Source organism: Tachysurus vachellii, chromosome 12 (genome assembly GCF_030014155.1).
Source record: "Tachysurus vachellii isolate PV-2020 chromosome 12, HZAU_Pvac_v1, whole genome shotgun sequence".
Taxonomy (NCBI): Eukaryota; Metazoa; Chordata; class Actinopteri; order Siluriformes; family Bagridae; genus Tachysurus; species Tachysurus vachellii.
The window spans coordinates 13,378,797-13,401,944 of NC_083471.1; the positions used below are offsets into that span (position 1 = coordinate 13,378,797).

At 39.2% G+C, this 23,148-nt stretch overlaps 2 protein-coding genes across 9 annotated transcripts in view; one reads left to right on the forward strand and one right to left on the reverse strand.

Annotated features, from left to right (window-relative positions):
* Positions 1-2,749: 2,749 nt before the first annotated feature.
* On the forward strand, positions 2,750-10,496 carry selenom (selenoprotein M). The gene is made up of 5 exons (XM_060883601.1): positions 2,750-3,051; positions 5,068-5,103; positions 5,317-5,351; positions 5,787-5,865; positions 10,007-10,496. Exons 1-5 carry the CDS (start codon positions 2,944-2,946, stop codon positions 10,208-10,210), a joined length of 462 nt encoding a protein of 153 aa, XP_060739584.1. The 5' UTR covers positions 2,750-2,943; the 3' UTR covers positions 10,211-10,496.
* A 49-nt stretch (positions 10,497-10,545) lies between these two features.
* The window catches only part of smtnb (smoothelin b), a 66,125-nt gene continuing 53,522 nt past the window's right edge, over positions 10,546-23,148 (reverse strand). For 3 of the 8 annotated variants that reach the window (XM_060883594.1, XM_060883592.1, XM_060883599.1), the window contains 10 exons: positions 21,389-21,565; positions 21,182-21,257; positions 20,810-20,842; positions 20,055-20,228; positions 18,877-18,939; positions 18,720-18,789; positions 18,445-18,615; positions 18,146-18,266; positions 17,590-17,741; positions 10,546-12,175 (listed from right to left, as the gene is read on the reverse strand). In XM_060883594.1, coding sequence (XP_060739577.1) covers positions 12,022-12,175; positions 17,590-17,741; positions 18,146-18,266; positions 18,445-18,615; positions 18,720-18,789; positions 18,877-18,939; positions 20,055-20,228; positions 20,810-20,842; positions 21,182-21,257; positions 21,389-21,565 — 1,191 coding nt within the window. In that variant the 3' untranslated portion in view covers positions 10,546-12,021. Of the gene's footprint in view, positions 12,176-15,385; positions 15,559-17,589; positions 17,742-18,145; positions 18,267-18,444; positions 18,616-18,719; positions 18,790-18,876; positions 18,940-20,054; positions 20,229-20,809; positions 20,843-21,181; positions 21,258-21,388; positions 21,566-23,148 lie in introns of all 8 variants that reach the window. The other 5 variants (XM_060883600.1, XM_060883593.1, XM_060883595.1 and 2 more) reach the window with 4 other exon arrangements.

Below are 23,148 nucleotides of genomic sequence, written 5' to 3' on the forward strand. Positions count from 1 at the left end.
ACTCTGAAGACATGTGTTTTATTGTTCATGGACCATAGTGCACCATAGACGATGCCCTGAGTCCCCTTTGATAGGCTCCAGGCTCTCTGTGAATGAATGGAGGGATGAATGTGTACAGCTAGAAAGAAACACAGTGGATAATAAAAACATTTTCATTTTTAAGGAAGAGAAACTTTCACATATTTCACATCCATCCATATTTCACATATTTCACACCACATGTACTTCTGCATGTGACAAAGTGAAAAACAACCAGAACATTTCGACAAATTCTCGACGAACACCATTGTTTTAAAGGATATTCCTTCAGCTGATGTTATGATGATGATGGAGGAGAATGCTGTTTAACACATGGCTCCAAATCTCTCCATAGCTGAGGAAATATGGTGAATGTGAAGCTTTAATCATACGATTCCTGATCATTTTCATCCTCGTCAGACTGTTCGGTTAGCCCTTGTGCCCTGAGGATGGAGACAGAAGAGATCACTAACAGTTATAGATAGCAGTGATTTATTTACAGGAGAATGGTGATGCTTTTTGCACTGACCCTTCAATCTAAGTAGTGGAGCAGAATAAATTGACACCCCCAGCTCTAGACAAATATGGGTATGTCTTTTTTTTTTTGGACTGAACGCATAGGTTTGTTCTATGAGTTTGACATATGAAAATAAATGCTGAAAAATAACTAAGACGTTATATGATAGCAGAGTACCCTATTTAAAATCCTTAAAATCCTCAAGCACCATGTCTCCCTCTAGAGGACAAGTTTATGAAGCTGTTCAATTGAATCAAAAAGCATACTGTATATTTTCTAGTCTACAAAGACCAAATGATTTAATGCCTTTTAGTAAAATGCTGTTTTGTGTCGCAAAAGAGTCGAGTCCTTGAGTCGATTCTCCCTAGGTGACCCTTATGAATCCGACTATATAATTTGTACACTGATGGCCTGTCATTTTTGTGCTTAAGTGTATTAGTAGTATTAGTTTAAACTTTAAGTTTAATTTTTTAGCATTAATAAAACAAAATTTCTTCATTTCTGAAATCGGATGGTCTTCACTACATGTAAAGAAAAAAGATTTTAGCACATGTTGGTTAAAGAAGATGGCTTAGGACTCTTGACTGGTGCATTTTCAAAGGTATTAAATAATGCAGCCTGTAGGATTATACACAGTGCTTATAGTATGTCTCCATACAGTCTGTACTGTCTCCATACAGACTCTCCTGGCTAACCCAGGAGTATCAGTCTAACACACCAGATACAGCCTTCACAGGTCATGGGAATAAACTGAGGAGTGAAATCAGGTGTGTTAAATTTGGCAGAGATTTTATTTCTGCAGTACTGCTGCCTTACATGACTGGACTTTAGGCTGTTAACTGCAATAGATTGGAAGTAAGCTAAGGTTAGCATGGCCTAACTGCCAAGAATGCAACACTTATAGGCTAGGGATATTACTAAACATTGAGTACTTAATATCCATCCATTTTCTGTACCACTTATTCTACTACACAGGGACCCAGGGAACCTGAAGCCTATCCCAGGGGACTCAGGGCATAAGGCACGGAACATCCATTATAGGGCACAATCGCACACACTCATTCACACACTGCGGACAATTTAGAGATGTCAATCACCCTACAATTCACATCTTTGTACTAAGGAAGAAAACACCTGAAGAACCCAACTCTATCAAAATTTAAATGTTAAAATCTGAAATCTTACCTGTAACACATATGAAACAATTGGAAAATACAGATATTTTATATACATTAAAATAGAAAATACATGAAATGCATCACAGTAAAAAAAAACAAAAATGTATGTAATGTATGTTGTATATTATTCAAATATATGAAATTCAAATTCACATACTTTTGTTAATTTCCATGCTCCATAACCACACTGCATACATGATGTTATGTGAACTGAATCATGTCATTCTACTCAAGCCAGGGCATTGTAACATGTGACTCATATTGGAAAATAAATGCTTCTAAGTTAAACTGCCCGAAATTACCAGATGTCAAAATATATCTGATTTCAACATAAAAATGTTTAACCTAGATAGATCCTGTGGTGTATTGAGGATGTTAAAGTTTGTGTTTGACACAAGTCTGAATGCACTGTGTGTTTTAATGAAGTATTTAATGAATATCAAGATAAATGGATAGATTATTTAAATTATAGTCTGTATGATGTTATTTGCAGATATTGCAGTACAACAACAACAACAACAACAACAACAACAACAATAATAATAATAATAATAATAAGACGACGAAGAATATGTTTTGAAGAATTTATCAATGATAATATGTTGTGCAGTTGTGCTTTTTCAAATATTTAATTTAGTTAAATATAAATATTTAAAATGTTATAAATAGTTTTAAAAAATAATATTAAAAAATAAATTTTATAGCAAACGCATATTATTTTGTTATTGCGTCTGGAGTAACGGTTTCAAATTCTTTGAATGAAAGAGATGAGACATTTATTCACGAATTGATCTTTCTATTTGGATTTGGAGAAACCTGGCAATGTGCCATTTGAGAATTGGAAGAGTCGACTCTTATTGTTCAGCTGAGCAATAAGAGGAAGAGTCGACTCTCATTGTTCAGCTGAAAAATTCCCATCACTAGCCTGCCGCAGAGATCGACTGCGCATGCGTGAAATCATACAATAAGCTTCCAGATCTGAAATTACGCTTGCCTGGTTCCTCCTCCTTAAAGAGGAACTCGGAGCCGCATACTAGCGCACTAAAGAGCGCGTGAGAACAGCACGAGCTGCGCTGCTGTGTGTACTGTTTAGTGCGCGAGTAAGCGGTTTACACGGAGAGACGTTTTACGTGGCAGTAAATCCGGGCGTGACATCTTCTTCTGAGGAATGTAACTGTTCTTCCCTCCTTTAATAAAGCTCATTCAGCCGGAGGGCATCTGAGAGTCTTCATGTGGAGCATGTGGCAGTTTTTATGGGCTGCGATTCTTCCATCCTTCATCTTTGCTTATGAAGTGGACTGGGAAAAGCTGCAGGGTCTCGCCAGAGCAAAGGTGGAGGTGAGCTGAATCAAGTCTATTCTGTAATCAGTTGTTTATCTGTATTTAGTTATTTATTTTTAATCATTTACACTGCATGAGTGTGATGATGTGTGATGATGTGTGTGATGTGTGGTGATGTGTGGTGATGTGTGTGATGATGTGTGATGGATGTGTGATGATGTGTGTGATGTGTGATGATGAGTGTGATGTGTGATGATGAGTGTGATGTGTGATAATGAGTGTGATGTATGTGATGAATGTGATCATGAGTGTGATGTGTGATGAGTGTCATGTGTGATGTGTGATCATGAGTGTGATCATGAGTATGATGAGTGTGATCATGAGTATGATGAGTGTGATCATGAGTATGATGAGTGTGATCATGAGTATGATGAGTGTTATGTGTGATGACGAGTGTTTTTCCCCGTTATTGTTTTAGTTCCTAGCACATGCTTTTACAGATCTTTACGAATATTCATATTCTGCATTCGGATAATATAATTTATAATATAATTATAAATGTAAATAAATATAAATATAACCAACTAACTCGAATTTAACAGCTGTTTTAGTTTGAAGAGTTTTTAATAGAAAGAAAGCAAGAACTGAGAAGCCGATTTAAAGTGGAGGGTTGCCAGATTGTTTGATTTTACTCCAAGTTTATAGTGTGTGTACCTCAATGTTTGATCCGCGTTTTTGTTTGTTTGTTTGTTTTTACTCTAATAAGTTGGCATATTTCTCTGCAGAGAGTATCCGGGGATTAATTTGACAGTTAAAGACTTTCATGCTAGATCTTTTGAGCACTTATGCTTTTATTCATCTCCACCTGTAACTCTGATAAATGGAAACCAAATACATTTAACATTTTTCATGGCAGCAGATTATCCAAATCTGATGAAATGCATATTATCTGGCAACACGAGAGATGAAACGCGAAACCTCGTTTGAAAGCCAAAACAGTCGCCTCCCTTTCCTTGTATCACCTGCAGACTGATTTTACATACGTGACCTGGTTTCTTCTGAAAAAGTCTTTGTGTGTTTTAGAAAACACTAATGTAATATGACACCTAACAATGACGTTCAGTAGACAGTGTGCAGCTTTATGTAAGAGTTAAAGCTAATCATGTCTATCCTTTCATCTATTCTTCAATATGTCCATTCATCCATCAATTTATTCATTCATCATTTTGTAATTAATCTGTCATAATGTTCATCCATTTTTATTTCCACTCATTTATCCATCCCTTGTTATGTAATTCATATATCTTTCTGTCTATCCATTTCTATGTTCATCCATCCATCATTATGTAATTCAGCTGTCATTATGTTCAACTATCTTTATGTACACCACTCCATTCATTCATCCACCCTTCATTATATCAATCCATCCATTATTCATTTATCAATACCTCCATCATTTTGAAATGTATCTTTCATTATGTCCATCCATCCACCCATCCATCCATCCATAGATCCATCCATCCATCCATCCATCCATAAGTATGCCCATCATCATTTCGATCCATCCATCCATCTATCCATCCATCCATCCATCCAGCCACCCATAAGTATACCCATCATTTTGTACATTGATCCTCTAAAAAATATCTCTATCCATCCATCTATCCTTCCCGCTCTAAGCATTTTATTCTTTTCTTGGACACAATGGATTTAGAGCTCATCTTGGGAATACACACTTTATGGTACACATTCACACCCACATTCAGGGCCAATTTAGCATAGTAGGTAGAACACACCTACAGTAATATCAACTCAGGGCTGAACTGAGACCTCCGGAGCTGAGAGGTGGACCAACATGAAGCCCTGATTATATTCTTATTGTCAATAATAATGTAAGTTTGATTACAGCCAAGAAAAATGATCACATTATATCCAGATTTATTTCCAGACAGCCACAGAATGAGCTTCAGTCCCAAGATTTCTGAAAATCCTTACAAATCCTGTATAGAGAAGATGTAAAAGAAATATCTGTCTTTTCTTAGTGGCCATATTCCATATTGTGTTTCTTTCCAGAGTTGTGGAGGATGACAGCTGAATAGACTGAGGGAGGTGAGCTCACAATATTTTAACGTTATTACTGCATTCTAAAACACGCTGTAGGATGGGTCCGACAATTACTCTCATATAGGTCTCTTTGTAGGTGTATAAATAGCGTAGAATTAGGATGTTTTAGTATTCCTACTAAAAAATGGTTTCATATGAACTGAAGGTGACCATGAATCACTGTAATTAGTTTTGTGTGTTTTCCCTCTTTGCTCTCAGGTCAAGGCTTTCGTGACCCAAGACATCCCTCTGTAGTATCCTTCATCCAGTTCATAATACTAGTTCATTGAACTCTAATCATGGTTTTCTTCAGAGATCTGTTAGTCTATGCACATTGAGTGTTTATAACAGGAACAAACTCCGACAGAACGTCAGAGTAAGAGTAGCAGCAGTAAAAGTAGAGCTAGGGTAATGGGTTGTTTTGTTTATTGTAGCGAGGAAAAGAAAGCTGGAGGCAGGATTAGGAAACTCAAAGTGTGCGATATTTTCTACTTTAATTTTCAGCGTTATTATTTTAACGCCACTTTATTAACACTCTTTATAATGTTCATATAAATGGTTACACAGTTATTACAATAAATATTATTATTATTATTATTATTATTATTATTATTGTTTCCACAATTCTCCTCTCCTGAATTGATTTCTCGCACATGTTGTTATTTGCTCCTTGAGTCTGAGTTTTTCAGTCACAACTTGGTTATGAAGCACATCCCTGGTGCAGACCCTGAGCTCGTCCTCCTGAACCACTACTACGAGGAGCTGGATGTAAGTATAGCATCATACCATTGCTGTCGTGTTCTTCGTTCTGAGTGGTTGAAGAAATGTTGATAACCAGAAAAGAACTTATAATCATTGAATTAATCAAAGTCTGAGATGTTTATATAACATTTAAGGAAAGTGTCTTTAGTGGCAGCTGAATTTCTATTCAGTTTTATTTGTAAATTTGCTTTTAGGAATTGTCACGAAGCAAAAAATGCACATGTAGATTTAACAAAATAGACTTCATGATAATCTAGAATGAATCTCCTGGTTACACAATTGCTCTACACCATTATAGAAGGGAAATGATTTCTAATCATACTCTCCGGTGTCATCCAGATGATAGATTCTCTTTTGACTCTCTCAAGGTTTCCTAATCATATCTCAGAGTTTTTACTCACTATCGTCGCCTCTGACTTGCTTATTAGCGATAATATTAATGTTAATGTCGCTTGTTAAAAGAAGAGATTTATAGAAAAACTCCATGACCGGAAGAAACCCTGACAGGAATCAGAGGCAAAAGGAAACCTGTGCTCTTCTGGGCCATTTCTTGTCGGATAGATTTAAAAAAGACTTCTGAAGTGGGAAATGCTTATTAGTGCTATAAATATAGTGTACCTATAAACTCTAAACTTGGTGTACATATAAATGGATATACGTTTGAGAAAGATTCAGTTCAAAGATTCAATTCAAAGATTTGATTACACTTTGTTCACACTTATGGCAAATTATTAAATACACCTTTTTGGTTTCTTTTTACAATTACATCACACAGATTGAGAGTCAGAGACGTGTATTTAACATCTAAAAAAATGCATGGTGTCAGCAGTTATGTACAGAAGTCATAAGAGGTCATGCATTATTGTATTTTTTCTTTCTTGTTTTGTCGTGATAACGATTTAATTTTCTCATCATCTCTGCAAAATATATAATAATGCATGACCTCCGGGGGGCACGGTGGCTTAGTGGTTAGCACGTTCGCCTCACACCTCCAGGGTTGGGGGTTTGATTCCTGCCTCTGCCTTGTGTGTGTGGAGTTTGCATGTTCTCCCCGTGCCTCGGGGGTTCCCCCTGGGTACTCCGGTTTCCTCCACCGGTCCAAAGACATGCATGGTAGGTTGATTGGCATCTCCGGAAAATTGTCCGTAGTGTGTGAGTGCGAGTGAATGAGAGTGTGTGTGTGCCCTGTGATGTTTGGCACTCCGTCCAGGGTGTATCCTGCCTTGATGCCCGATGACGCCTGACGTCAGGGACCCGTGACCCGAGGTAGTTCAGATAAGCGGTAGAAAATGAGTGAGAGTGAGTGAGTGCATGACCTCCTAGGACTTCCGTAGTTATGAGTGAAGTTTAATCAGGGAATTCAGTTGTTTGTTTCATTTGAAAAAAACAATAAGTAAATTTAAAAAAAACAGTACAGTTTGGACCAAAAAGCACTGCTGTACATTTGAACTGAACAATATCCTACAACTCACTTGTTTCGGAGTGTATCGTGTGTAATCTGGGCTTCTCTAACACTGACTCCATCATTCCACTGATGGGGATTATGGCTGACGTTAAAATTGGAAAAAATCTCACGCCGTGAACTGTTTCAGTCTGAACCTGATGCTGCATTGTCAGTGTGCCAGTACTGGGGTTTACAAAGCTTTTTCAGCTGTAATGAAAAGGAAATTGCTCCAGATCAGATGTTTTCCAGACAAATTCTTGGAGTCTACGTCCAGGCTGGCACACAGATCGTTAAGTTAAGAGGTTAACAAAACACCTATTAAAGGAAAACAGTGAGGAGAAGAGAACAAGGTCATGCTGTAAAAGGTGAATATAGACACTTTATCTTAAACGCAGCTTCGTATTGGCACCACCTCCTGGACAAAACCCCTGCCTGATCCTCCACAATGTCCCCAGACAGAAAAAAGACTGATTGTTTTTAGTCACCGGGTCAAACATTTTATTTATTCATTTACAAGAGATGACATTTTGTTCTGCATTGTTTATTTGTAGTTTTTTTGTTTTGTATTTTCTGAGTACCTAATTGAATAAAATTGTGACTGTAGTGCACCTTTAAACCCTCAACAGATCTCATGTCAAGATTTGTTCGACAGGATTCTCCAAAAATAAATACGATTAAAGCTGCAAGCAGTATTTCCCGGGGTGCAAGCGTTTAAGGCCTTTAGGGAGTTTAAGGCCTTAAAGGATTTTCAAAACTTTAAAGCCTTTCAAGACTTTAGGGCCTTTCAGGCTTTTAAAGACATGTGGAAACAGATTTGATGTTTTCTAGACTTTACGCATCTAGATCAATTATGAAAAAGACCATTTATAGCTAATGCAATCCATTGGAAATATATGGTTTATATATCTTTTCAACAATTATAGTGCACATCACATTATTCACTTATATTATACAGGTCACTTGTATTATACTGCTCATTTACATTACACAGCTAACTTGCATCACACAGCTCACTTTCATTACACAGGTTACTTATATAACACTGCTCAGTTTCATCACAGTGCACACTTTCATCGTATAGCTCACTGGCATCGCACAGCTCACTGGCATCACACAGGTCACTGGCATTATTCAGCTTATTGGCATTAGACAGGTCACAGGCATCATGCAGCTTACTGGCATCACACAGCTCACTGGCATCACACAGCTCATTTATATTACACTGCTGACATCACACAGCTCACTTGCATCTCACTGCTCACATCACACAGTTACATCAGTAATGGAAAAGCCCATTTACAGCCAACGCAGTCCATTGAAAATACATGGTGTGCAGCTTTTTGCCAATTACAGCGCCACCTATCGTCCGATCAAGATAAAACTTGGCATGATTGTTAAAGGTCATATGTCACGTGCTCAATGAGGGTCGTATAAATTAGACTTTTCGTTTATGAGTTTTTATAGGCTTTGAATTATTTTTTGCCACGCCCATTTCATAAATAATCCTTTAATGGCAAGCCAAAGGATAAAGTTCCACTTTTTTTCGATAATTATTGACATTAAGACTCCAGAGAATACTACTGCACTGGATTGGTCTCGATCAGGCGAAAAACCTAGGACTAGTTCGCAAAAGTAGGTTTTTCACCTGATCAAGAATAATTAATGAACAATTTGATTGACAGCATTGGTCCAAGAGGCAAAGTTGTTCAGCATGTGGAGACCTATCAAATGATATCAACATTGTGTGTATTTATTAAGCACTACGTGATTACAGTGGCGTAAAACTCTTTAGCGCCAACTAGTGGCCGATTTCTTTCAAATTTCTTACAGACCTCTACGACCAAGTGTCGAACATGCCCACCGAGTTTCACTCCGATAGGTCTCCATTAACCTTGTCTAATTGGTGCTCAAACTTCATTGGCCGATGGCGGCCATGTTTTTTGAGACACACCAATGTCCTTACATACACTCAAGGCACCTTGGACAAAGACACTGCACACCACGTTTGAAGTCAATCCATTTTAGTAAAACTGGCTCCTCCCAATCCGAACGTTTTGGGGCCCCTTAAGGACCCTGAATCAAAATTTCAACTTTTTTTTGATAATTATTGACATTGAGACTCCAGAGAATGTTACTGCACTGGATTGGTCTCGAACAGGCGAAAAACCTAGGACTAGTTCGCAAAAGTAGGTTTCGGACAAAACGCGCTATAGCGAAAAAATTTTAATGGCGGAAATGAAATCGGAGATATACGTTTTTTAAGTCATGAGCCACGGAGTCCAATGATATAAAGCACTTGAGATTTGGAAATTCGGTTTAGGAGTTATGGGCACAAATGCGTTGAGGGGCGCTGAAGCGCCCCCTATTGGCCGATTTCGCTGAGTCCTTGGGCCTGAGTAACTGTGACCAGTACTACCATCTGACCAAGTTTGAGCTCTCTAGGCCTTACGGTTTGGGCTGCACAATCGTTTGTAGGGCGGAATAATAATAATAATAATAATAAAAATCCTACCGAATACAATAGGTTTCCAGCGCTTCGCGCTTGAACCCCTAAATATCTTGGTTAGACCCTAATGCAGCACTTACTCTTCTATTCTTCCAGGAACTCTGTAGTCCAACCAAAATGTTTTTAACCAGTCTCTATATTTTGAAGCTCTGTCTTTATTCTGACTCTTCTTAACTCCTCTGGCTTTTTCTTTGCAGCGCATCCCGCTGTCACACATGACCCGTACGGACATCAACAGTCTTCTGGCTGACTTGGGTTTCTATAAAAAAGCACAAGCTGAAGATGAAGTGCCCGAGGAGTTTCGCTTCTCACCAGCTAAAGACAGCCCCTTTAAAGAGCATCACATTAGAAGAGAGAACAGAGAGGAGCCTGGGAAAGAGTCAGCGCACAGAGATTTATAGTCTTTATATGAGAAAAGTTCATTAGACTCAGTAATGAAATAAGTATATTTTCCTCCAGACTCTGTGTATGTGTGTGTTCAGCTTTTTCAGTATGAATGTAAACTCAGCTGCTGTTTATAGAGTCTAGTTTCTGCCCAGATAAGAAATAAATGATGCCCTAAACTGTAAAATCATCCGATTGGTTTTGGGCTGATGATCTGCGTTCTCACTGGTGTAAGAGTTTGGTCTCAATAATAGAGCTGCATCATAATACGAGAAAGCAAAAAATAAATATTTTTAACTGGAATGGCGTACGTGTGTGTTTCAAACTTTCAGCATTCAATCAGAAACTAAAGTGGTTTCTTAAAAGGTTTTAATATCACTTCATATTAATTAGCAGTGTACAGAAATGCTAAGTGAACAATATTCCTCTGTGCAACAATATAAAACAAACAACGATCCAAGCCAACAAACCCTTTTTTCCTACACATATACAACAGGGTCTGATTTATAGTGTGGAACAGAAAAATTTAGAGCATCACCTGCTGCTGAAGCTCATCAGTGATAACACTGTGGAAGTGCTGCAGATGGCAGCTGACCTGTTTGGAGAGAAAGATGGCGTGATTTCTCTCATCTCTGCTATGTAATGAAATAGAACAGAGCCAGCTATGAGAGAACGTCCTCTCCCAGTCCTCTGGTAGCACAAGTTACAGCAGGAGGTTGGACTTCAGAAAATGACAACAAGAGTGGCTAAAAGTGATAGAATTACAACATCCTTTTGTGTTTCAATGCTAATTTTTATACAAGATAAGAGAAAGACAGCTTATTAGCACATTAAATGAATTCTCAGCTAGTTAAAACGAACATGGCGTTAACACTGCCCTGTAAATCTGAGTCATTTTTTCAATAAAATTATTTGCAGATTAAGCCAATAGTTACAGACTCACTCAAATATATATTTTAAAAAGAAAATACAAAACAGTTTTTCACTCTTTGGGAAAGCCTAAACCAAATAAAAAACCAAAACAAACCCACAAACCCAGGATACGCATGGCTAAAACATTTCCTTTTCCGTCTCTAGAATCCGGGTGAAAATGTGTGAGACTGATGAGCCATTTGTCATTTTTCTGCTAAATCTCCTTCAAAAGAATATTGAGAGAGTAAAGACAAAGTAAAATTCACGAGCGAAATGTAAGGCATAAATTAGACACAAAAAAGAAAAAGAACAAGCTGAAGTCTGTACACGTGAGTGGGTGTCTGTGAGGCTGCGCTGTGATGTGATGTGTGTGTGTGTGTGTGTGTGTTGTGTTGTGTATGTAATCCCCATGCTAAAACAGTTCTTCTCCTACTATGGTGTGGAAGCCGGTCCTCGGATCAATCAGCATTTTTACTGCACAGTCTGCTTTAAATCAGCTGGAGAACAGAATTGAAGAGTGATTCAGACTCGTTTGATGAATCGTGCTTGAGTGAATTTGATTCAGTTAAGCGGAGTTACTGAGGATCAGTATGGGGATGCCACAGGCTTAGAACTAAAATAGACATCATGTCATGACGGTTTCTGGGACTCTAAATAAAAAAAATTCTTGCCAAAACGTGTTCATATTTCATTATTACATATAACTCTTTTTTAATGATTAACATTATTTCTTTCCCTTGACCTGGGATAGTTTCACCATCGATTTGTTGCAGGTGAAACTTTGATCATAAAAAACACAAATGAGAGCAAACAGTTCACTGTTTTATCCAAAAAAACAAACAAACAAACAAACAAAAAAAAAACAAAAAAAACACACAAATGTGGTGGCCTTGAGGCTCCAGGTGTAAGAAAGCACTCAGTGATCCAAGTGTGCTCGACATGTCATCTCGTATCTGCGCAGATGATTAACCAGCGACTGCACGTAGGTGAAGACACACTTGGAGTCAGGTTTCTTGCCCATTATCATCATGTCCTCCACTTCCAACAGGGGCATACAATTAGCAAAGGCCCTGAAGGATAGAGTACAAGGAATAATCAGATCAGAAAACATTCACGTACATAGACACACACAGAGACACAGAGAGAGAGAGAGACACGCACATGGACTGAGAGAGAGATGCGCACAGAGATACACGCAAACACACAGACACAAACACACACACAGAGAGACGCACACACAGACTAAGAGAGACGCGCATACAGAGATACACGCAAACACACACACAGAGACGCACACACAGAGAGACACGTGCACACACAGACGCGCAAACACAGACACACACACACACAGAGAGAGAGAGACGCACACACAGACTAAGAGAGACACGCACACAGACTGAGAGATGCGCGCACACACACAGACACACACACAGACAAACAGAGACACCCCCCCACCCCTTAGTGTGTGTTATATCCCAATAAATCAGTAGATGAGAATATTTACAGGTAGCTCATAACATGGCTCACTTTTGTGTAACCAAGCAACTGGACCTGAAGTGGAAACACAGCTCTACAGCACTGAAGAGTAAATGAGTGTAAATCAGCCGTCATATTAACATCACTGTGCAGGTTAGAGGCAGGTGGAGACTCGCTTCATCCTGTAAATGATTCTTACAAATTGTAATGAATTAGCTTTTCAGCTCGCTGGCAGAGATACTAGAGAAGAAAACGAGCTAATCCATGCCAAAACCTTTGTCTTTTACATTTTCTGAAGCTGACAAATGAAAGACGCTGATCCGTGTTTTTTTTTTACTTTGTAGTGTTTGGTTTCTAAAACAGTAGCTAAGGCAGATAAAGCCGCAGCGATCGTTGATTCAGGATCTCTCTCTGTCACAGGTCCCAAACCAAGACCATGTTTGGGCGTCAGATCTCAGAGTGGCGCTCGCTTTCACAAACACAGAGCCATGGTGAATGAGGCCAGACCCTCGATATGTCGGTATGTTGTTCGCCGAAACTGACAAACAAAACTTTGATAAAGATCATCACAGTCGGCTGCAGGAGCTGAAGTCGTACGCAACGCAGCCCTGATTTACGAAGAGAGAAAGCAGCAAATGTACAGAACTTCAGGATTAAACCCAGAGGAATTTAGCAGTTTCCACATACTGAGCTCAATGTTCTTCCAGGTGAAGTCAGTGAGAAATGAAAAGCCACATCTGGCAACATGCTGATGCAGAGAGCAGGTGTGTGTGCGCGTGTGTGTGTGTGCGCAGGATAGTGGCCACGTGTATCCTGCTTTCATTCACTGTGTGTGCGGGTTTGTGTGTGTACTCAAATTCACTCACTGACTATTTCCCTAGTGTCTAAATCTGATAAGAAATTTCAAGCATTTGTTTTTTTTATTTATTTGCTATGGTGATGGTGTGCGTTAACTGGAAGTGCATTAAGAAAATAAGTCAGGTTTGTGTGTGTGTTTGTGTGTGTTCTTTTTCTGTCTGATTTCCTGCTACAGCTGGTATGAAGCCTTTATATCTTTCTATTTGCATCAGTCAGAATTCCATAGTTTGTGTGTCATTTCTGTAAATAAATACGATACAATAATGTGCTCCTATCGTAAGAGTAGAAAGCTGACTGAGGAGGAGACTCTATGCTGAGAGACTAGCGGTGAACATCAACTGATCCTATTCCCTAACCTTTTTAACTGAAACATTACAAATCCACACATTTCAGATATTTGGTGCATCTAATGCTGTGTTCACACATCCAGTGATTTCATCTCTGCAAGTCTCAAGCTGCTGTTACAGGTCCGCGAAGCGGATCCCGCTTATTACATTGCTACCTACCAAATAAATCGATAATTTGACTCAAAATGATGATCTAAAAAGGAGTTTATTGATTTAAAAACAATTGTATTGTTTCCGCTAAAGAAAATAGTGCGCTCCATCTCTACGGTTAGAATCCTGTTAACGCTCTGGCAACGCTCTGTTTTTTCATGGCAACGGTGTGTTATAGTTCGCAGCGGTCTGTTATCAAGAAATAAAATAGTGTGTGCGTAGAAAGAATTCGTCCACACGCCGCTCAAAAAAAAAAAATTTAAATAAATAAAAATCCTGAGCGCAAGTCCATCGTATAGGCAGCTTTTTGTGTTAAATTATATTTCCTGTCGCTGTGCAGGCTCTTTTATTGTACATGACAGCTTATGTCCCGATGACCGGTCTTTGCATTACGATTAAAAGCAGCATCAATAAAGTAAAAAATGTGATGTGCAGTCAAGTTCGAGTGTATGTACTGTTTAAACGTGTGTTCTCAACTTCTCACTGATACTTTTGTGATTCGTGGAGTTTTCACAAGTTTTATAGCCTTGATATTGTTTCTTATTCAAAAGTGGTGACAGAAAAAACTCAGCACCCCAACCTGAAACCTCTTCCCACACCCCTGTCACAATCACATCATAATCAAAATGAATAATTAGGCTTAAAAGCAAATGTATATGTAAGGGAATCAAGTTTAACAATTACATGTAATATTGCTCCAAATATCAATAATGGTGTGTGCAATACCATGTATAACTTGCATTAAGTCGGTAATATATATATATATATATATATATATATATATATATATATATATACACATACACACATATACACCTACAGTTTTGATCTTAGGCTTTTCATTAAGTTATTTATTTCCACTATAACACTTGTGTTCCTGATATTATTGCATTTAATGAGGCCTCGTTGTATTTATTCTTACAATAGATTCCAGATATGGTCAAGCTACAATTTTTTGACTAAAACTAGACTAAAATGACGAGACTTTTAGTCGACTAAAATTAAGACTAACAAAAAAGATATGTGAATGACTAAATATGACTAAAACTAACAAGGACATTTGGCACAAGACTAAGACTAAGACTAAATTAAAAATAGGTGACGAAATTAACAGTACTCCATATATGCATAAACTTTGCCGTGTTGCTGGTCACACCCACATCTAAACTCTAGCAGCTTCTGTCTCTCATGTCACCAGAAGTGAGAGGCTCTCATTTAAAATGTCTGGTGGATTTTTCCATAGCGTGTCGCTGTATGTGTGTCTGCAGCATTACTCAAAAACACTTAATACAACCTATAGAAGAGTCCCAAATCCTTTCAGGTCAAGATTAAAGTATACAGTACAGGAAGTGATCTAAACCATGTTATGCATCTAAAAATAAATTAATAAAAATCCCCTTCATCATTACTGGTCAGTTGTTTCCTCAAAGGTTTTCTTGCCACTCTCACCGTTTTTTTGAGATCAGTTTGGACCTTAGAGGGAGTTTTTGGTTTTGACCAAGCCTTTCAGCACCAGGCCTCTGTAGAACTCCTGCAGGTACGTATACACACACTTCCAGTCAGGTTCACGAAGCCGCACCATGTCGTCCACGTCCAAAAGCTGGGGACAGTCGGCGAGCTTCCTGCTCGTGCATCCCATTGGCAGCAACAGCGCATGATGCATATCGGGGGAAAAAGAAGAAAAAGAAAGACAGAAGAGAGAAAAAGAAACAAAAAAAAGAGGTATATGGGAGCCGTGAACAGCCAACATTCAGGGTGAGACAGGAGACAGTCAGGAGAACAATACACACAAAAATAGAACAAACATTACATCTGTGCTGACTTACACTGTGATGTGATTTCATGCTTCATTATCATTCATACACACACACACATACACACACACACACACACACGCACACAACAAAAAGGATGCATATGTTCCATGTCAAATGGAGCATAAGTTATCATCCATTTCACTTTGTTGGTTATTTGAACTGTGGGCTTTTTGTCTTTCAGGACATGGAGATGCAGAAACGTGTGACTTTCACACCTTTGCTTGATCTCTCTGTGCAAAACAAACGTGGATCATAAAAGTAAAATTCAGTGTGAAAAGACAGCTAGAAAAATGAGCAACTCATCACATCATGCCAGTGAGATCTGATTCTTAAAGTGGACAGAGACATGCAGTGTTAGCTCGGGTTAGATGAACAGCCAGTCAATGTAACTGCTTGTAAAAATCAAGAAACGAAGAAAAGAAGAAAAGAACAAAGAAAAAAAAAGCAGGAACTCTAAGAGAGCTATTAAAAGAGTAAAATGTTTGAGGGACCCGATCAGCCAACCAAGAGATTGGCTAAACAAGGCTTATCTTGGGTTATTCATTAAAGTCCAGCTGGGAGTGTCTGGTTTAGTAAAGAAGAGCTGTAGGTCTTATTACGGCTCTGCGGAGAGGAGGGGCAGCGAGAAACGCAAACAAACCAGCAGAAATGAATTACTTTCCTTTTGTTTCAGCCAAGTCTGTGTGGCATGGAGGGAGGAGTTATGACGGAGGACAGGGAAGTAATCAGACAGTTCTCGTATGAATGTATTATTAGATCATGATGAGGGCTGTACAGCTTCGATAGCTATAGAGGATTATAGGTTAGTGGCATCAGGAAACTTTTGTCCTACAAGAAGCACACTGCTACACGCTCTGATCACGGAGCTACACGTGACGAGGGATGTGCAGGAAGTCTAACACTGATACTGTTAATGACGACGTGGGTGGGGTAGTCTGGGAAAACCTGTCAGAGTGAATTCTGTGGCTGAATTCTGCCAATAAGATACTTTACTTCTATACAAAATTTACTCCAAAGCAAAACTCAACCTTGCTTAGACTTGATTAAAGTAGACTTCTTGTAAAGATCATGCTGGATTAGAAGCCACTCAAGTCTACTGAAAGAAGTCTAAAACCTTGCAAGCTAAATCAGAATGAATGGGAATAAAAAGACTTTAAAGTTGTTTGAAGCAGATTTGGTGTCCATGGTATTGATTTCATTCATAGTAAAATCCTAAACATTTCCTTATTGACTTTCACAAAACAAAATTGTCATGTCTTAATCATCCAACTTTTCAACAATGTCAACAACAGCCACTATATAAAAAATGTCCTTCACTTTACCAGAATTCAATGATTTTTCCTGATGAGCAGTTTTGAGACAAATTCTAAAAACATGTCTAGTATTGTTAAGAGCGGAACAGTGCACCGTTGTGTGTTTAACAGTGACTCTTGTGCTAAAGGAATCACATATTGGATATTCTTTACTGTCCTGTAGGAACGCTCAAGTGTCCGAGAAGGCATATGATTGTGGTCTGGACACAGAGGAAATAAATTAACGTCATTAATAATAATAATAATAATAATAATAGTGTTTGTGATGGTGAGGTATGGCGATCTGAGTTTAAGAGCTTTTACGTATACAATTTTCGGAAACAAGATTTTGTAGATTTCACCATTTTAAGGGATTTCCCAGTCCTCCACACACACACGCACACACACAAAATAAAAAAGTGTAAAGGATTTTTATTGCCAGCTTATTCATTAAATCTATATTGACTTATTTCCCAACACTGCATTAGTGGTGAGAATGTACAACTGGTATAGTGTGTGTGTGTGTGTTAATTTCTCTACTCACTCTGCTGTTCTAAAGGCCACCTCAAAGTTCTGCCTGCGATTGCTCGGGCTCAGGTTGGAATAGTCAAAAGCCTCTGGGAAGAAGTTGTGCACCAGAGCACAGAAGGCCATCCCATCACTCCAGCTGGAGGAGAAGTTCTGAATATCCACGTTCTGAGATAACAGATAAAGGCAAGTGTGACCATGTAGCATTTTAGTTCCTGTTATCACTTGCGTTATAGCAGCTACAAACCTCACAAGACACAGCAGAAAAAAAATCCAGTTCTGTCTCCGTCTCTTAAAGCTGAGGAAATGCAGCTTTACAAAGTCCAGTGACACAAAACCTTTCCAAAGCACTGACAATAGATATGCCTTCCATAAACATACAATAAATGTCTCCTTAACAAACTACAGCTTCACCATATCACTAGTTAATCTGTTTATCACATTCACGTTATTTGAAGCGTCCATTCCTTTGAATTTGCTGTAACTATAGAAACAAGAGTATACTGATAAATAGTGTTTTACAAAAAACATTTATTTTTGAAAAGGTGTAGTGACGTTTCTGAGTTCCTCACTTCATAGCCGCGAGTCTTGGCTCTGCACCAGTCCAGCAGCATCTGTTTAATGGAGTTAGCGTTGGGGACACCGAAGCTGGTGGAGCGCTGGACCTTCACCTGTGCAACCGCTGAGTTGCTGCTGAGAGCAACCAAATAAAAACATATGATTCATTACAATGTAGGTAATAGCAAATATAAACAAATTATTTCCTTTATAAATGTTTAAAGTACTGTACTAAGAGAACTTGTCAATAATGAGCTTAAACTCAACACCCATTAATTTCTTATCTGGGAAAAATGAAATGAAAAAAGCTCACCCGCCGCCTTCCTTCTCAAGCTTCTCGATCATGGCTTTCCGGGCCTGTGAGGTGGAGGTTTTAGGCATCGTCTGAGCCCTCGTGATTTCCTTCTTACGCTCTGCTTGTCTGCGCTCCAGCGCCGCCAAGCTGCCTCCTACGCGTGAGGTGTCGTCTTCACGATCAAACACACTGAGACCAAAATGACATTCACCATCAATCAATATAAAGTGATTTAAACATCAGAGTGCATTTAGCTGTAAAACATTCAGCTTTTGCATGAGGTCTGAGCTGACCTTCCGATCTTCTTGCTTGTACTGGAGGAGGACGTGGAGTAGCTGAAGGACTTTGTCTGCATGGTTCCTCCTGAAACGACATGTAGAGATGTGAAAGAGCTTTTTATTTCAGGAGGAGAGAGAGATCATCTCAGAGACGGGAAAACAAACAACTCACGGTCAAACTTCTGTGTGAAAGTGGTTTCCATGATGGTGCTGCGGGTCAACCTGCTGCCATCATCTACACACACACACACATTCAAAAACATTTACACTGACATTAGTTCAGTTGTACAACATGCCTACATACATTACAAATCTAGTTATTAATTATGATTATTACAGATTTATTAAAGTTCGTCGCAACAAACTTTGACAGTGCAAGTATTCGCATTGTATATAGTATAGGGTGCCAAAACATTTGGAGGCAAGTGGAGACGGGCATGTGACATCATCCAAATACTCTTGAAGAAGTTCCTCACATTGTGCTGAGTGTTTTGATATGTCACATGTCCATGTTGTGCTAATTTTTGACTTTCACGTGACATCACGTGACGTGACCAGAATACACGTGAGGCAATTCCCCTCATTGGGCTGAATGTTTTGATATATGACATGTCCATGTTGTGCTAATTTTTGATTTCGCTTATTTTGGGGGTGGGGCTGCACATCACATCACGTGGTGTCATGTGGTGTCGAGTGACGTCATCAGAATACCCGTGAGGAAGTTCCCCTCATTGTTCTGAGTGTTTTGATATGTCACATGTCCATGTTGTAAAAAGTTTTTTGATTTTGCATATTTTGGGAGCGGGGCTGCGGGACAACCAGAAGGCCAGTCGGTACACCAATTTAAAACTTTGTTCAGAGTATCACCCTAAAGGAGCTGGCCGAGTTTGGTGTGCATAATTCAAAAGCTTGCCGAGTTATAAACCTCCAAAGTTTATAATGGGAGTCTATGGGGAAAAAAGGGCAAGTAAAAGCAACAAACTTCAGACCAGGGCCTACAACATATCCGAATTTGGTGCATGTGGCTCGAAAGCCCTAGGAGGAGTTACTATTTATAAATTTTTGTCTAAGCTTAAATAGAAAAACAGAATGTTGGCTTCTACAAAGCCAACATAATTAATTTCTGTGTAAACTCTTGAGACTTTAGTGTGAAAACCACAGGAGATCAGCAGTATCTGAAACACTCAAACCAGCCAATCGAACACCAGCAACCACGTCACCAAGATCTTGACTTGAATCTGCATGATGCTATGCATTGTGCTGCTGGACAGTACAAGTGTCAAGTGGGTAGTGAGTGTGTAATGCAGGAAAATGAAGCCAGCTAATAATTATGCTGATGAAATCACTCACCTGACTGAGCGAAGCGGTTGGTCTTTGTGATCTCGCTGACAGTGGAACGGTCAGCTGACTTCTCGATCTTCTTCACCACCACCTCTCCTGCACCCGGATGATTCTTCTGAGCTCGCTCGTCTCTCTGCTGCCTCAGCTCCTGCAGACGCAGATCCCTCTCCTTCTCTCTTTGGTCTGAGCAGAAGAAAGTGGAAAGATATTGCAGACAGAGAAGAGAGAAAAGAGAGAGATTCAACTGAGAAAGTGACGTAAACGATCTGAAGCTTCAACACATGAGTCACACATTAGCTCCAAAACATCCACACACTATGAAGTGTATGAACAGAAATACAGCTCTAATGCAATTAATGCCTTGATTTTCCACCAATCTAAATAAACAGATTATTTTAGGAGCATCTCTAGAGTTAGCTGTCCTGGCTGAAATCACTACTTAGGGACTGAAGAAAACAAATAATCTATGTCTGCCTTATGCTCAGGCTGAAGAGATAAATGTAGCTGGTGAAGGAACATACAGCTTTTTGACAGAATTGTATCACTGTGTGATACAGAGGACCAACACACACATGCATGCATACACACACACGCACGCACACACAGTGATAATAAACAATCATCATGCAGTTGCAGTTTTATCAGCATTGCGATGCTGTATCCATAAAGATGCTGAATGTCTGAACACACCGCAGGCACATGCACATCAAAACAAAAAGCCCACACAAACTCAGGCACAAGGCACACTTGAGTCATGATCCTACCGAGCTCCTCCTGTGAACATCCCAACCTGGCCTCTACAGGCAGAAAAAGGAAATCAGAAGAAGCCTTTATTGCTACCACACATACAGTACAGCATAGGGGAACACATTTCTTTGCATATGCCAGCTGTGGAGGTTGGAGTCAGGGGACAGGGGCACCTATGATGCCTTGCCCCTGGTGTAGGGAAGAGTGAGGCCCTTGCTCAGGAGCCCAGCAGTGGTGACTTGTTCAGCAGTAATGATTGAAAAATCAAACAAAAAGTCAGGAAGGTAGAAAGATGTGTAAAATGATTTGGGGAGAGAGAAAGAGAGAGAGAGAGAGAGCGAGAGAGAGAGATAAAGTGAGAGACTGATAGATGTGGGGGTTTTTTTTACCTCTTTTTTTCTTCCGGAGCTCTCTCATGGCTGCTCTAATCATTTTTCTCTCCTCAAAATCTTTGGAGACATCAAGCTGTTAGAGCAAAATAAACGAATAAATAAACAAACAAACAAAAAAACAGATTCAACACCACTCCTGAACTAGTAGAAACAGGACTGTAGTATAAATATCATGCATGGTCACTACTGCTTTAAAAACAATACCATTTTATCCAGGATCGCCTCATCCTCAATGGCTTCGAGCTGTTCAGAGGTGAGAGTGTCCGTGACGCTGTCTGTGTCTTTTTGTTGTTGGGACACAGAGGAGCCGTTCTGGACCACTGGAGCCTCGCTGGCCGTCTGGAGAGCAGGTTCGATTGAAAACGCAGGCTCTGTTTCCATCTGTGAGGGACAGGGTCAGAATAGAAACACTTGTCATATTAGTCTACTAAATAAATAAACCAATCAATAAATATAAATGTTTGGGGTATTTTACTGAAGCAAACTCAATAGGGCAAATATTAATGAGTGTCAGAAAGAATAAAAGCAATAGAGAAAAGGGGACGAACAAATGGAACGGCGTGTGTGTGTGTGTGTGTGTGTGTGTGTGTGTGTGTGTGTGTGTGTGTGTGTGTGTGTCTCTAGGGAGACTCAGCCTGTATCTGAACCATCCTTCCAGCTGTGTTTATACAATGGCCATGGAAGCAGGCTGACATTTAGACAGGCATGAGAGCTTGCTGATTTCTGTGAATGTTCCTGAGAGAATGAGCTGCCCGCATGTCTGCTCTCACACTCCTGCTCTCTCTCACTAAGCTCTCCAAATCAACTAGGAACTCCGTGTACTGCCAGGTGGGATGAGGCTTGCTTTGAAGGCTGAGGCTTGATAATCACCAAGTGAGTCACTCGTACTCGTAACACAAGGTGACCGAAATGCTTTGAGCAGGTCAGTCTATCTACAGACGGAACAAAGGGGACTGATAAGGTTTGGGTTTCTTGGTGACAGATATTCTCCAAATATTATTTATTGAGAAATGACACCAGACAAAGTGAACCTGGCTGAGAAGCTAAATTGAACACTGCATTGCATTACTTCACTAAAAGTGTTAATAAGATAAACAAGACTGTAAGGCAGGAGTGTGTTGGGACAAAGAGATCAGATCACTTGAAAACATTTCTATGATCCATGATATGGAAAAAAAAAAAAATTGTACTAATTATATATATATATATATATATATATATATATATATATATATATATATATATATATATATATATATATATATTAATATATACATTACAATATAGTATATTTTAATTATACTAGACTGTATTAGACTATACCAGACTACGAAATACTACACTCTGCTACACTACAGTACATTACACTACACCAAACTATTATACACTGTACCAATACCAAGCTACAGTACATTATATTTATACTACACTATGTTACACCAATACTACACTACACCACATTATATTTATACTACACTACACCAATACTACAATACAGTACATTATAGTTATACTACACTACACCAATACTACGATACAGTACATTATAACTAGAACGTACATTTCCTGAAGAAAATGTGAATGGTGCTTGCACGTGGCAAGTTCCCCTCATCGAGCTGAGTGTTTTGATATGTCACATGTCCATGTTGTAAAAAGTTTTTTGATTTTGCATATTTTGGGGGCGGGGCTGCGGCACAACCGAAAGGCCAGTCGGTACACCAATTTAAAAGTTTGTTCAGAGTATCACCCTAAAGGAGCTGGCCGAGTTTGGTGTAGATAGTTCGAAAGCTCGCTGAGTTATAAACCTCCAAAGTTTATAATGGGAGTCTATGGGAAAAAAGGCCACTTTGAGACCCAGTACCGGAATTACTGGTACTCGGATCACTTAGAACAGTAATAGCACACCTCTCCTCAATGAGCCGATCAATTTGACACCTCATTCATGGGCCTAGGACAAAAGCTGT